Here is a 13,430-nt window from a genome sequence, read left to right as displayed (position 1 = left end):
ACGATTTGTAATTTTGTTAACTCGTATATAGGGTGCCTCCGATTAAGTCGGCACTATTGGTAACTTTCTTAATATTTAAGATACAGGATCGGTTAAACTAACAAACTAGTAGGATTTTTTCAATTGATTCAAATGGTGAAAACAGAAAAAAAAATTAACATCTCGTTTTCGAGAGAATGCGAAAATGTACTTTTCCTAAATGGAATATCATGTATATTACATCACATTAATCAAAAATATATGTATTACATTATTCAAAAGATAATAATTTTCTTAATAAAAAAGTGTTAATAAATATTTATACTAATAGCCTAAACCTAAAAAATTGTATTTACTTTAACACTTATTTAACTACAAACTTTAAAAGCAAAGCTATAGCGATATTAATTTTATTAAATTTAAGCAAGTTGGCTTTGAAACATAAAAATAACATTAAGTAAACCTACTTAACTTACAATAAATGAGCAAAAACATCGCCATCTTGTTCATTACATTTCTGAGCACTTAAGCACGCTTCTTCTAGCCTTTAAGATTATCTTCGATCCATTGATCTAATTATTTGCCTAATATGTGTTTGAAGTTCATCAAGAATTCCGGGTTTTTTTAAAATATGTCATTCTTTATGTAAAAAAATAAAAGTCGAGAGAGGTTAGGTCTGGTGACCTAGGTGGCCAACCAATCGGGTCACATGTCGTAATCCATTTATCGTTAAACAGTCTATTAAGTAATACTTTTACATCATTTAGTTAATGGGGAGGTAGTCCATCCTGTTGGAAATAAGCTCCTTCCGGTCAAAATGCTATCATAAAACACATGTCCTGTTATTTGGCTTCCTATTAAGCCGCACCAAACGTTTATACTAAAATGATTTCGAGGGCTTCTGGTACCAGTAAGGAAAAGATTTTTTTAGGACCAAAATGAACAATTATACGGTTAAAGACATCTTTGTTTGGAAAATTAGCTTCATCGCTCCAAATTATACAATATAAAATATTACCATTTGCTTCATATGCATTACGTAACCACTTGCAAAAAGCAAGTCTTCTCTCGTTATCGCCAGGCAACAATATTTGGACTGGTCAATACTTATATGGCGCAAATTTGTGTTTCTTTAAGACCCACAAAACTAAACTTACACCGTAAGCTTTTGCTAACTCTTTAGTTGAGTCTTCTATATGAGATTTAAAATATGCTAAAATAGAAATTTTAACATAGTTACGAGTGACTAGTTTTTCGGAACACAAGGTAACATTCTAAGAGATCACATTCAATATTCGTAAAAGGCATTTTACTAATTTAGATTTTACAAAAATCACAAACCTTGCTGACGCGTAACTATCAGTATTTATTTATTTTATTAAATATCAACTTGTCCTAATTTGATAAAATTATTAATATCGCTATAACTTTGTTACTTTTAGGTTAAGGCTATTAGTGTAAATACACGTTTTTATTAAGAAAATTATTTTCTTTCCATGTAAGTAAATATATACTTACATTTAATCCATTCTATTCAAGAAATTTTTTCACATTTTCTCGAAAATGTTTTTTCAATTTTTTTTTCTGTTTTCATCAATTTAATCAGCAGAAAAAATCCTACTAGTTTGTTAATTTACTCGACCCTGTATCTTAAATACCACTAGTGCCGACTTCACAGGCATCCTGTATATTGGGAGCATTTAGATGTTTATTCGTAAATGTGGCCTAAATTTTTTTTGCGAATTTACCAGTTATTAAAATTGTATTATTTCCTTAGCTCTGATGATAGCATAAATTTTTGCCAAAACGTTGACGTTCTAGAATAAAGCAATTGTTGCTAAAATAGAACACCGAAGAACCTTATTAGTTTTTTAAATAAATAGAATGTGTAGTACCGATTATCTTAGCAATATATCTAAAATAAGTATTTTCTAAAAAGTTAAATAAATATTCGATACAACTTACTTTTCCATTAACATCTGTTGTATAAGTCTTCTCCTTAGAATCCAGAACGCTGTCCAACGTAGATTCGTTATCTCGACCTTCAGGATCTCTTCGATCTAAAGTAGCTAATGCACCTATTACGTTAAAAATATATTAAAAATATACGATTAAAAATATACGAATATTTTCTATTTATAAAAAATAGGAAATGCTTTTTACGCATAGAACATGATGAAGTATTTAGTACCAGGTAATTTAATAGATTAAAAGTTCGAGATATTGAAGCGAGTAAGCAAAGAAGATATTGTTTTAACCCAAGTCCAAATCTGTGATTTTTAAAACTAATAATAAAAATGTAACGGAAAAGTAAAAAGTATTATTAAAACCAACTTTGAAATAAATATGCTAATGATATAAAAAAGTGTTGAAGTTTATAGTCGTAGTGCATAAAAAGTCACATTACATTGTTTCTACAAACTTAATGATTTAATGCAAAGTTTAATAATATCTGTTTTAATTGGATGTGTGCGTGGCTCGGTAATAAGCTAATAGAATTGCAACCTAAAATGAATGAAATAAATGGAAATCTGGTCTAGTTTCAACACCTCATTTCAGCTATTAAACAATCGCCTTATTGCGTTTAAAGTTCGATGATCGCATTTAACAGCAATTTCGGTACCTACATATCTAAGTTTATTTTATTAATGATTTATATTTTTTTCATTTTAAAGTTATGCAAACTCAGTGGAAGTGATACAAAAGCTATTTAAAAAGTAGAAGTCCATTCTTGTAGTAGAGTGGCTATAATATAGCGGGTTGGGATGGACGGATAATTCTACTAAAATCGTAAATTTAAATGCAAAACTAAATCATATTAGTAAAACAAAGATCTCGGTAGATGTGGAAACGAGCAAGACCTGCTAAACGTTCCTCTATCATATTTGACCTAAGCAGCCTTTTAAGCCGCTATAGGGCCGAAAATTAAACTTTTCTACAGAAACTATACTATGAGGCAAAATAACTAAAACAGTTTAAATAGTTTTACGCGTGAAAAAAAACTGATTTAGGAAATTTGAATAAATCCAATATATTGAAATCAGGATTTTAAATGTTTGGTGGCTTTGCTGGCTTTAATTCTCTTTTCATAGTATTTAAGTTTAGCATAGGAACCTTATTGAATGAGTCATCTCTTAACTTTTTGTAAATGTTATTGAAAATATTCAAATGTGGTATTAAAAAAATCACTATCAAATAGTAGTTATACGAATACTTACAGAAATATATTCATTATTATGGATTTCCTCAATGCCTTTAAAGATTTAAAATAAATGAAGATTTTAACATTTTTCTGTTCATAGTTTCATATTTGAACTAGGTTCTAGTAGCTAAAGTTTATCCAAAGAGGCAGTTTGAGGTTCTTTTAATGATTGATTGTATATGAAACAAAATGTCAAATGTTACAATAAAAAACCGTCTTTTTTGAAAGACTGTGTATTATTATTATTACGTAATAAATACTCCCATTATTGCAAGTTATAGTCAAGTTAAGTCAAATACAAAAACTAGCCTACAGAGATATGTAACTTCTATATGTATATTGAATATATTTTCTTTCTTATAATGTTCTTTTTTTACTCAAAACTGACATTTTTTGTAGCAGTCTTAAATGAAATAGATGTAAATTATTATTATATTAATGTACAATATTTTATATACAGTGCTTTTCTTTGAAGTCCCCCCCCCCCATTTATTTTTTGAACGGGTCAAAAAAAATTTTTGAAACTTGGCATAAGTAAATTGGTCTATAGATACTATTTTTCACTGTAAACTAGGTAGTTGTAAATTCCAAGATGGTGGCTGGGCGACATCTTGAGAAAAAATTTTAAATAGAAAGGGGGGTCGTGTGGTACCTCATTTTAAAGGTCTCAATGAGTACTTTATAACCCTGAAATATTAGATCCATATCTTAACTCGTTTCAAAATGGCGGCCTAATAAAAAAGTATTTTTTTATTTTAACGTTTTACATTTTTATGATTTTTGAATAGGTAAAAATCAGTGTACGAAAATAAATGCGTCACTATTTTATTTTGACATAAAAACGACAGTTCTAAATGTCAAAATAACACATAAGCGCCATCTTGAATAAATGCATTAAATAGAAATCTTGTGTTACCTCATTTAAAAGGTTTTATTGAGTACTTTTAATATTTATTACATGGACTCGGTGGACTCCGTTTTGACCTGTCTAAAAGTAACAGCCAAAAAAATACACTGTTGCGATTTTATTAACGTTTTTAATAATAATATACAAATAATTTATAATTTTTGAATTTTGGATTTAAAGATTAACTTTTTGGTTTCTAAAGACTTACTGAACCGCCCTCGATTGTCACATTTCACGTTAAAGGTTATTGAACATTATTTAGACATTCCAAAAACCAAATAGCTATTAAATAAACTCGAAAAAAAATTTTAAGATATTTTTCCTTAACCGGTAAATTACTCTTGTATCGGTCATTGTTAGATATTGTTTAGTGTGTTTGGCAGTTTGAATTTATTGTTTTTTTCAAAATGGTTAATTCTCGTCCATTGGAGGAGATTCCGTTTTTTATCCTGGACAGTACCAGTAGTTGTAAATTTATTTACAAGTTCCCTTAAATATTTACGGCAAATAGGACGATCAGGAAAACGTTCGTTGAAAACCCTTTCAGTCTCATGAAAATTACGCGTTGCTCCATAAATAAAAATTGCTTCTACTTTTTCCTCCAATGGACGAGAATTAACCATTTTGAAAAAAACAATAAATTCAAACTGCCAAACACACTAAACAATATCTAACAATGACCGATACAAGAGTAATTTACCGGTTAAGGAAAAATATCTTAAAATTTTTTTTCGAGTTTTTTTAATAGCTATTTGGTTTTTGGAATGTCTAAATAATGTTCAATAACCTTTAACGTGAAATGTGACAATCGAGGGCGGTTCAGTAAGTCTTTAGAAACCAAAAAGTTAATCTTTAAATCCAAAATTCAAAAATTATAAATTATTTGTATATTATTATTAAAAACGTTAATAAAATCGCAACAGTGTATTTTTTTGGCTGTTACTTTTAGACAGGTCAAAACGGAGTCCACCGAGTCCATGTAATAAACATTAAAAGTACTCAATAAAACCTTTTAAATGAGGTAACACAAGATTTCTATTTAATGCATTTATTCAAGATGGCGCTTATGTGTTATTTTGACATTTAGAACTGTCGTTTTTATGTCAAAATAAAATAGTGACGCATTTATTTTCGTACACTGATTTTTACCTATTCAAAAATCATAAAAATGTAAAACGTTAAAATAAAAAAAAATACTTTTTTATTAGGCCGCCATTTTGAAACGAGTTAAGATATGGGTCTAATATTTCAGGGTTATAAAGTACTCATTGAGACCTTTAAAATGAGGTACCACACGACCCCCCTTTCTATTTAAAATTTTTTCTCAAGATGTCGCCCAGCCGCCATCTTGGAATTTACAACTACCTAGTTTACAGTGAAAAATAGTATCTATAGACCAATTTACTTATGCCAAGTTTCAAAAATTTTTTTTGACCCGTTCAAAAAATATTAGGGAGGGGGGGGACTTCAAAGAAAAGCACTGTATATGGTCCCCACTTGATTAATGATACAATTAATTAAATTTTATTTTGTTACATTAATTTATACTCTTTATGCTATAAAAATTGATAGATTATTTTACGGATTAACTTACCGCTAATTGGGCTAAGTTCTGTCCTCCCTTTAAGGTTATTATTTGTACTATTAAAATCGATGTTATTATTTGTAGGTATATTGTCAAATCTACTGCTGCTAGTCTGACTGTCTGCTGATGATAATATATTATTTGAATCCAATCCCTAAAAATAATAATTAAATTAAATGATGAGTTTTATGATTTATACTGGTATACACTTTATATACTTTCTAGCCATAGTTTATTTATATTACATAAAAACTTGTACGAGCTAGTAATACCTAAATTTTCTTAAAAAAAAAATAAAATCGCTAAAACGAACCACATAAACTCTCATATAAACACTTACAGACAAAAAACTCGTCTTGAAAATAAAATAAATCAAATCTAGATTCTTAACTGGTTGTACTATATAAAAATTTAATATTTTACCTTAGTAAACGAAATAGGTAGGTACACGGCTTATAGTCTTATTAATTAGAATCTGCAACTTTTATAAAATGCTCTAATCTACCTTATAAGACAAACAAAGAACAGCCGTTTTCCTTCTTCTCATTATAACAATTGCACTTAACAAAAAAAAATACACACACACACAGTTACATCTAATTACGTGTACAACCAAAAACTAAACTTGTTCATAACTAATAGTGCAATAATTACATAAAATAGCATATATAAAATTAAATTTCACTTTAAGAATGTATGTTATGATTTAATTAAAAAATTGCGCATGCATTTTCTGGGTGTTTGAAATGCCGATTTTTTCCTTTCCTGTACGCTTTAAATTAATGATTGTGTAATTGATGGCCACTTCTTTCCTATTATATTTTTAGCCTTAATGTTAATTCAGAAAGAACGTGTTTAATTAATATTGTATTTGGTAATTAATAACTAATATTAAATAGACATACTACACGTATAGTACCACAATTGGTAGTTACTGGTAGCTGAAAATTTTTTTTTCGCACTGGTATTTGTTTCTAGAGGGTGTCTGTGCCAAAAGAAATGCATATTTTGAATTGCGCGGCATTTTTTTCATCGCAGGTCAAAAAAAAATTAAAAAATAAGGCACACAGTTTGCATGGAATATAAACAGTAGCATTTTTGGTCGACACAATGACACGACCGTTCTAAGGCTAACCCAATTCATTATTAGTATTGCCTCTGAAATATTCAGCGACTTACCTGATAATAGTTTGGTATTAATATCCCTTTTGGTTCAGATTTTTTTCTCAGACTCCTATTATTGAAGGGTGGAGATAAAGCAAGTCTTTCAAACTATATGCCAGTAGTACTGTTGCCTACTCTTTATAAGAAAATAAAGAAGGCGATTAAAAGACAATTTTGCGTCTGTAAAATATCCTAAAGTAATTTATTATATTTAATAAACGTATATTTTATAAACACCCTGTATTCATTTATAAGTGTCTCAACCGCCCGAGAATTATCGTACATCCTTGAAAATCTATACCCTAAACATAAATAATAATATAAGCAGAGATTGAGAAAGACCCAAAGAAGTAAAAGAGTCAGTGAGTGCTAGCACTTCGGCTTATAAAGAGCCTTGTATATAGAGTGGTCATAGTTGACCAGGTGTGGTGGTGTTTGTCCACTAAGTGGATATTAGAATGATTGTGATTGTTTTGTGCACAGGTTAATCATGTCGACATGTGAGTAATATTTTATATTGTTGTTGTATAAGTCCATGGCTAGAGTTTTATGGTATACCAGAGTTTGTCGCTGTTTAGCGAGGTATTATCAGGTTGTGGTCGATTGTGTAGCAATCGACAGGGATGCCCTCTGAGCGCGCAGTTCCTTCGAGTTGGTCTTGTGAGTTATAGAGGGCCCTCACTTGTCTTCTCGATTGAGACATTTGGATTCTAAAATCTCGGTATATTTTATCTTAGTTTCCGAGTGTTGAGATGCTTACTGCTTAGCGGCAGTGGAGCGTCTGGGGTAGCCTTAACTATTTTAGGGGACACTTTCATATCACTTTTACATTCTTTCTTCGACGACTAGCTCGTCGAAGAAAGAAGATATATATGTAAATTATAAGCAAACATAAAGTAACTATATTGATGGTTGTTGGCATGACTGAATTAACGGGACCGAGGTTCCCCGGTGAGTAAACTTAATCTTTATTAGATGGGTTAGTACAGTAAATCGTAAACATTTTTATTTCATAGTACTCTCAATCTCGTGCTGTATACATGGTGGAGCTCGCTGAATGAATTGCATTGTCAATACTCACGTAAGTTTAATTTTAAAATACCCAAATTTTACACGTCAAAAAATAAAACATTACGTTAATTAAGCTTTCTGAAACAAAAATCCACGTTTTGCAATATTTATTTTTTTAGGGACGACTTAACAAAAGCTTTTGATTGTATGTACTCTATTGTAATTTAAGTTGGAGATATGTACCAATTTAGGACTTCGACTTGAATTTCGACTGGTTACAATAATAATTAAGCACTAAAAGGCAGTGTTTCTTATCACGGAGCATTCTCTAACCAACAATATTGAAGAGCGATGTAATACAGTGTTAAAAATAACTGATAAAATGTAATAAATATTGAGCGGTACGGCCTAAACGGGATAGTGCGGCAGAAAATATATACAATATCGAATTACCAAGTGCCGAGTGTCGGCGTGCAAAACAAAGACTTAATTGTATCGGGCCAAGTGTTCGTCATTTTAGTTTTTAGCTTAGTTGGTCTTTACTTAGATTTGTTCAAAGTAGGGTGTCGCTTAATAAAAAACTTGTTTACGACCCGGGCGTTTTATTTACTTTTTTGCGTAACGAACTGCATAACGTAGGTAAAATTTTATATACAGAGTTCAGTTTTAGGCCCCATATTATTTTTATTAATGACATTGCAATGATTATTTAGTATTTTTTAAAATTTTACACTGTTTGCAGATATTACTGTCTTTTGGGATAAATCAGAAAAACGGATAGTAAAAGTAATCTTGACTTGCGTCTCTTTAAAAATTGGGGCTAATAAAATAAACTTTGTTTTGATATTTCAAAAACCAGCACTACGTTATTTAGATCCACTTTATTTAAAAGCTCAATTGTTAAGTAGCACTTATGAAAGTATATTTTTATATCAACATGTAAAGGGTGTCCCATTTAGGATGGATATAAGCCAATATCTTTGTTGTTTGTTGAGCGATCTTTTTCATTTTTGTATGACACTCACAATAGAGATATTGGCTTGTATCCATCTTAAGTGGAACACCGTGTATATAGTAAGCTAAAAGTTTGCAAATTGCATGATTCGATTCCTTCCAGTTTTCGTAAACTTTTAATTGTTTCCCTGCAAATATAAGCTAAATTTCTCAAAGAGGTTTAGAAGGGAAGTAAAGAAGCTGCTTATTACCTATCATTGACATCGAGAGTACCAGTGAGTTTAAAATTTTACAAGATGAGTCTGCTTGTTCTGTATAAGGTTTTATTTATTTATTAGTTAGTACTATTGACAGCTATTTTACGTGCTTATCATGACAAAATTTCATGAAATAATTTTAATTTGTATACTGGGTGTCCGGAAAAAGGAGGCCAATCCGCCGGCCACATATAGGTCGGACCAAAACAATGCGATTTTCGTTATGCAATTTTTTAATTGGGCGCTTGGTATTCAATATACAGGGCGTCAAAATGAGAAATATAAAATCGTTTTTTTTTTTAATAAGCCGAGTGTTTCATAAGATATTAAATTAAAATTTGGTGTGAGGGGTTTTTTTGAAACGAGAAATTGAAATCCGTTCACGGATTTGCTATACCTCGCAGAGGGCGCCACCTGCGGTACATTGGATGTGTTAAAAATGCCAAAACTTTGTTGTACCCCTGTATAATAAAGTTCTAGTAAAAAATTCTAATTATCCAATCTTTTCTTGTAAAAAAATTATTCTTTGTAAATGTCGGCCTGAGAATCCGTTTATTAGATATCTTAATTTTAAAATTTAGATACATTTTAACAAGTTAACAAAATAAACGTTAATTTTTTTTTCTAAATTAATGCTAAATTATTTATTATAATAAAAATCATAGAATAATCACCCTAGATTATTTATCTACGTGACCTCCATTTGTTTGTATACATATACGAGCCCTCTTTATTAATGAAAATCTAAGGCTTTGAAAAATATTTGGTTTCAACCTAAAATACTCTCCAGCTGCAATGATTCTTTCCCTTAAATTATCATGAAGTCTTTCATAAATCCAAAGGTATAAGGTCGGGCGAACGGGGTGGCCACGGAACAGGAGCATCTCGACCCCTACCAATCCAGCGATTAGAAAATACTTGATGTAAATAGTTCCTAACATTTATAGCAAAATGAGCCGGAGCACCATCGAGTTGAAACCAAAGATTTTGTCTTAAATTTAGAGGCAAATCATCAAGCAAATCGGGCAGTATTTCTTGTAGAAACAACAGAAATTAATCACCAGTCAAATTACCTGGTAAAATGACAGGTCCTAAAAGAAAGTAATCCAGAAAACCTGCACTTAATGATGTGTCTCAACTATGGCCCTAGGATTCTCTTTAGCTAATATGTGTGCGTTATGGATATTTGTCATGCTGTTTCTCATGAACGTGGCCTCGTCAGTAAACAGAATCGCCCGTATAAAATCCACATTTTTATTATTCATTTCACATAACCATGTACAAAAAGCAAGTCTTGCCTCGGGATCGTTGGGTATTCGGGTGAAGATGAAATGGGTAAAGTTGTTGATCTCCGTAAAATATTATGTGTCTCAGTTTTCTCAATTCTCACCCGTTCAGCCAAAACCCTAGCATTATTGTTTGGTGATTCTTCGACAATTCTTAAAATATCTTCCTCTTGCCCTAATTGCACCGCACGAGGTCCGCCGCAATTACCCTTCTGCCTTTCGATGAAACTTCCAGTCTCCCTTAGGCAGTTAATCAAATTTAAAAAATATTTTCTTTTGGGATAAAATCGATTTGGGAATGTGGTCTATAGCGGGAAACCGGGTATAGCGTTGGAGTTACATTTTCCTAGTTAAGAATTGACAATAACAGGTATTTACCGTTTACAATAATATTTAAAACTTGCCAAACATCAAAAACATATCCGCCATTTCGGAAAAGGGGGCATTTCTTGGTCTATGAGTCATTATGGTTTTATAAGTTGTAAGAAAACACACCAAATACAAATATGTCATTAAAAAACGCAGATTTATTTTAGGAGTAATTGAGAAGCTTGTAAAGAGCGTCAGAAGCGTTTAAATTTGTTACTTTGACAGTACGTAAAAAGTTACTGGATCCCGAGGTCAGCCAATTTGTTTAGAAAGAAGTATCTAGATTTTAAAATTAAGATATCTGATAAACGGATTCTCAGGCCGACATTTACTAAGAATACTTTTTTTACAAGAAAATATTGGATAATTAGAATTTTTACTAGAACTTTATTATACAGGGAAACAAAAAAGTTTTGGTATTTTTAACACATGCAATATACCGCAGGTGGCGCCCTCTGCAAGGTATAGCTAATCCGTGAACGGATTTCAATTTCTCGTTCCAAAAAAACCCCTCATACCAAATTTTAATTTAATATCTTATGAAACACTCGACTTATTTAAAAAAAAACGATTCTATATTTCTTATTTTAACGCCCTGTATATTGAATACCAAGCGCCCAATTAAAAAATGGTATAACGAAAGTCGCATTATTTTGGTCCACCCCATATGTGGCCGGCGGATTGGCCTCCTTTTTCCGGACACCCTGTATATAGGTTTGAAACCTAAATTGTGATTGTATCGTTCTGGATATTAAACTATTATAATTTAAAATTCTTTGCAAAATGGGGGGTTCATCGGAGGAGTAGGAATAAAACACTATTAGCCTAATGCGACGTTTCGCCGGTTTAATTTCAGCTTCCTCAGGCACTGAAATAAGGACATGGATTTACATAGCAAAATAGGGAGAAATCCCTTTCCTTAAAATAGGCAAGAATTAACAGCCTTTGATCCAGCATAAATACAAAAAAGACAACACAATTAAAAGAATTAGAAACTTAATAATAAAAAAAATAATACGTAAAAAAACATATGTATCATATGTTTTTTTAGGTGTTTTTGGATTACCCCTGATTTTTAAGGTAATTAATTAGTTTGTTTTTTTTTTAAACTATTTTTTTGTTTCAAATCTTCTTATCTTATATCTTCTTAGTTTTTTTTTTATTATTAACTTTCTAATTTCTTTAACTGTGTTGTCTTTTTTGGCTGTTTATTCTTCTTAGGCTGTTAATTCTTGCCTATTTTAAGGAAATGGATTTCTCTATATTTTATTTTGTAAATCCATGTCTTTATTTCAGTGCCTGATGAAGCTGGAATTAAACCGGTAAAACGTCGCGTCGCACTAAATTAATAGTGTTTTATTCCTACTCCTAAGTTCCGACGAACCCTGCCATTTTGCAAAGAAGTTAATTTAGGGAGACGATAATAACAATAATAATTTTAAATATTACGTTATTAAAGTACGTTGATTTTCATATTTCATAATGATAAATATTAATATAATTTCCATAACCAATTCTTTGATCTATACGCTTCCAGGATTTAACGCCCGGTAATTTTTTTCTGAACGGCTTCTTAAAACAGTCGGTGTATCATGATGGAGAAGTATGAATACTGTGGTAAAACCTCAACAGCACATTGTAACAGCATGTAATGTTATTCGTGGATACCAGGATGTTATTTCCTACGCTTATAATAGTCGGCAAGACTTTTCAAAGGGGTTCGCCGAGCAAGACTTTAAAAAAAGTGATTATGATTTCCACAAGATGTTTAAATGAATAAATCAACTTTAATAACATACTGTAAGTGTAAAAGATAAAAAAAATATAAGTGTTAGTTAAACTTAAGACAAATTAACAACTACATGTGCCATCAACTTGATTGTACCAAAAATAAATTAATATCTGCGTGAAGCTGATATCCTAGACAGCGGTATAACATAAATCTTATGTTTTAGCTTAAGCATTATAGACCAATGTGTAATATAATAATGGGAACAACCGAATTATACCTATTATTAGTCATACCTGATTCAGTATTTTCTTTCTTAGGCCTTAATTTTGGCCAGATTCTGATAAACGTTACGCCACAATATTTGGAAAAAATCTAAGTTTAAGAAGTGATTATTCTTATCATGGATACACAATCAAAATTATTTTTCCATGGTTACGAAACATATAACACTAAAAATAAGGCAATTTCCCGATTAACTAAACTGGCAGAAAACAATTAAATCCGTCAAATAATCCGCGTGTATACTTAATTTGCTTTTCTTAAAAAGAATAAAAATTATAGAGTGTTTAATCCTGGGCCGCCATTATAATAACTTTGAAATCCAACATTTGAAGAGCTTCATATTCCAAAAAACTACATTAGGAAAGACTAATAATAATTATTATAACTTACATTTCCTGATCCAGCCTGCAGTCTTAATCTAGCTTCTTCTACGGCATCTCTTCTTGCTGTTAGACCTTTGTCTCTTAGTGATGTCCGTCTTACTGATTGAGTGCGAGTATTGCTTTGTGACCGTCTAACTTTCCGTTTAGCTTCAGCCTGCCGTTTTGATTCTTGTTCAGTTTGTAACTCGATTATTCTTTCTTTTATATCTGGATCTTCACAAATATCTGAAGTGAGAAAAGATATGTTTTGATTAAATATGGCGAACGCAAAATATGTTGAAAGACTGGAGAAATGAATGTGAACAGAAAAAATGTTCAA

At 31.0% G+C, this 13,430-nt stretch overlaps 1 protein-coding gene across 4 annotated transcripts in view; it reads right to left on the bottom strand.

Annotated features, from left to right (window-relative positions):
* LOC126743402 (protein phosphatase 1 regulatory inhibitor subunit 16B) overlaps positions 1-13,430 on the bottom strand; it is a 57,134-nt gene that overhangs the window by 4,368 nt on the left and 39,336 nt on the right. For all 4 annotated transcript variants that reach the window (XM_050450479.1, XM_050450477.1, XM_050450480.1 and 1 more), the window contains 3 exons: positions 13,119-13,336; positions 5,683-5,827; positions 1,945-2,057 (listed from right to left, as the gene is read on the bottom strand). In XM_050450479.1, the coding sequence (XP_050306436.1) occupies positions 1,945-2,057; positions 5,683-5,827; positions 13,119-13,336 (476 nt within the window). The remainder of the gene's footprint in view (positions 1-1,944; positions 2,058-5,682; positions 5,828-13,118; positions 13,337-13,430) is intronic.

This window comes from Anthonomus grandis, chromosome 12 (assembly GCF_022605725.1).
Source record: "Anthonomus grandis grandis chromosome 12, icAntGran1.3, whole genome shotgun sequence".
In the NCBI taxonomy this organism is placed as follows: domain Eukaryota; kingdom Metazoa; phylum Arthropoda; class Insecta; order Coleoptera; family Curculionidae; genus Anthonomus; species Anthonomus grandis.
This window is presented reverse-complemented; position numbering and strand designations above follow the sequence as displayed.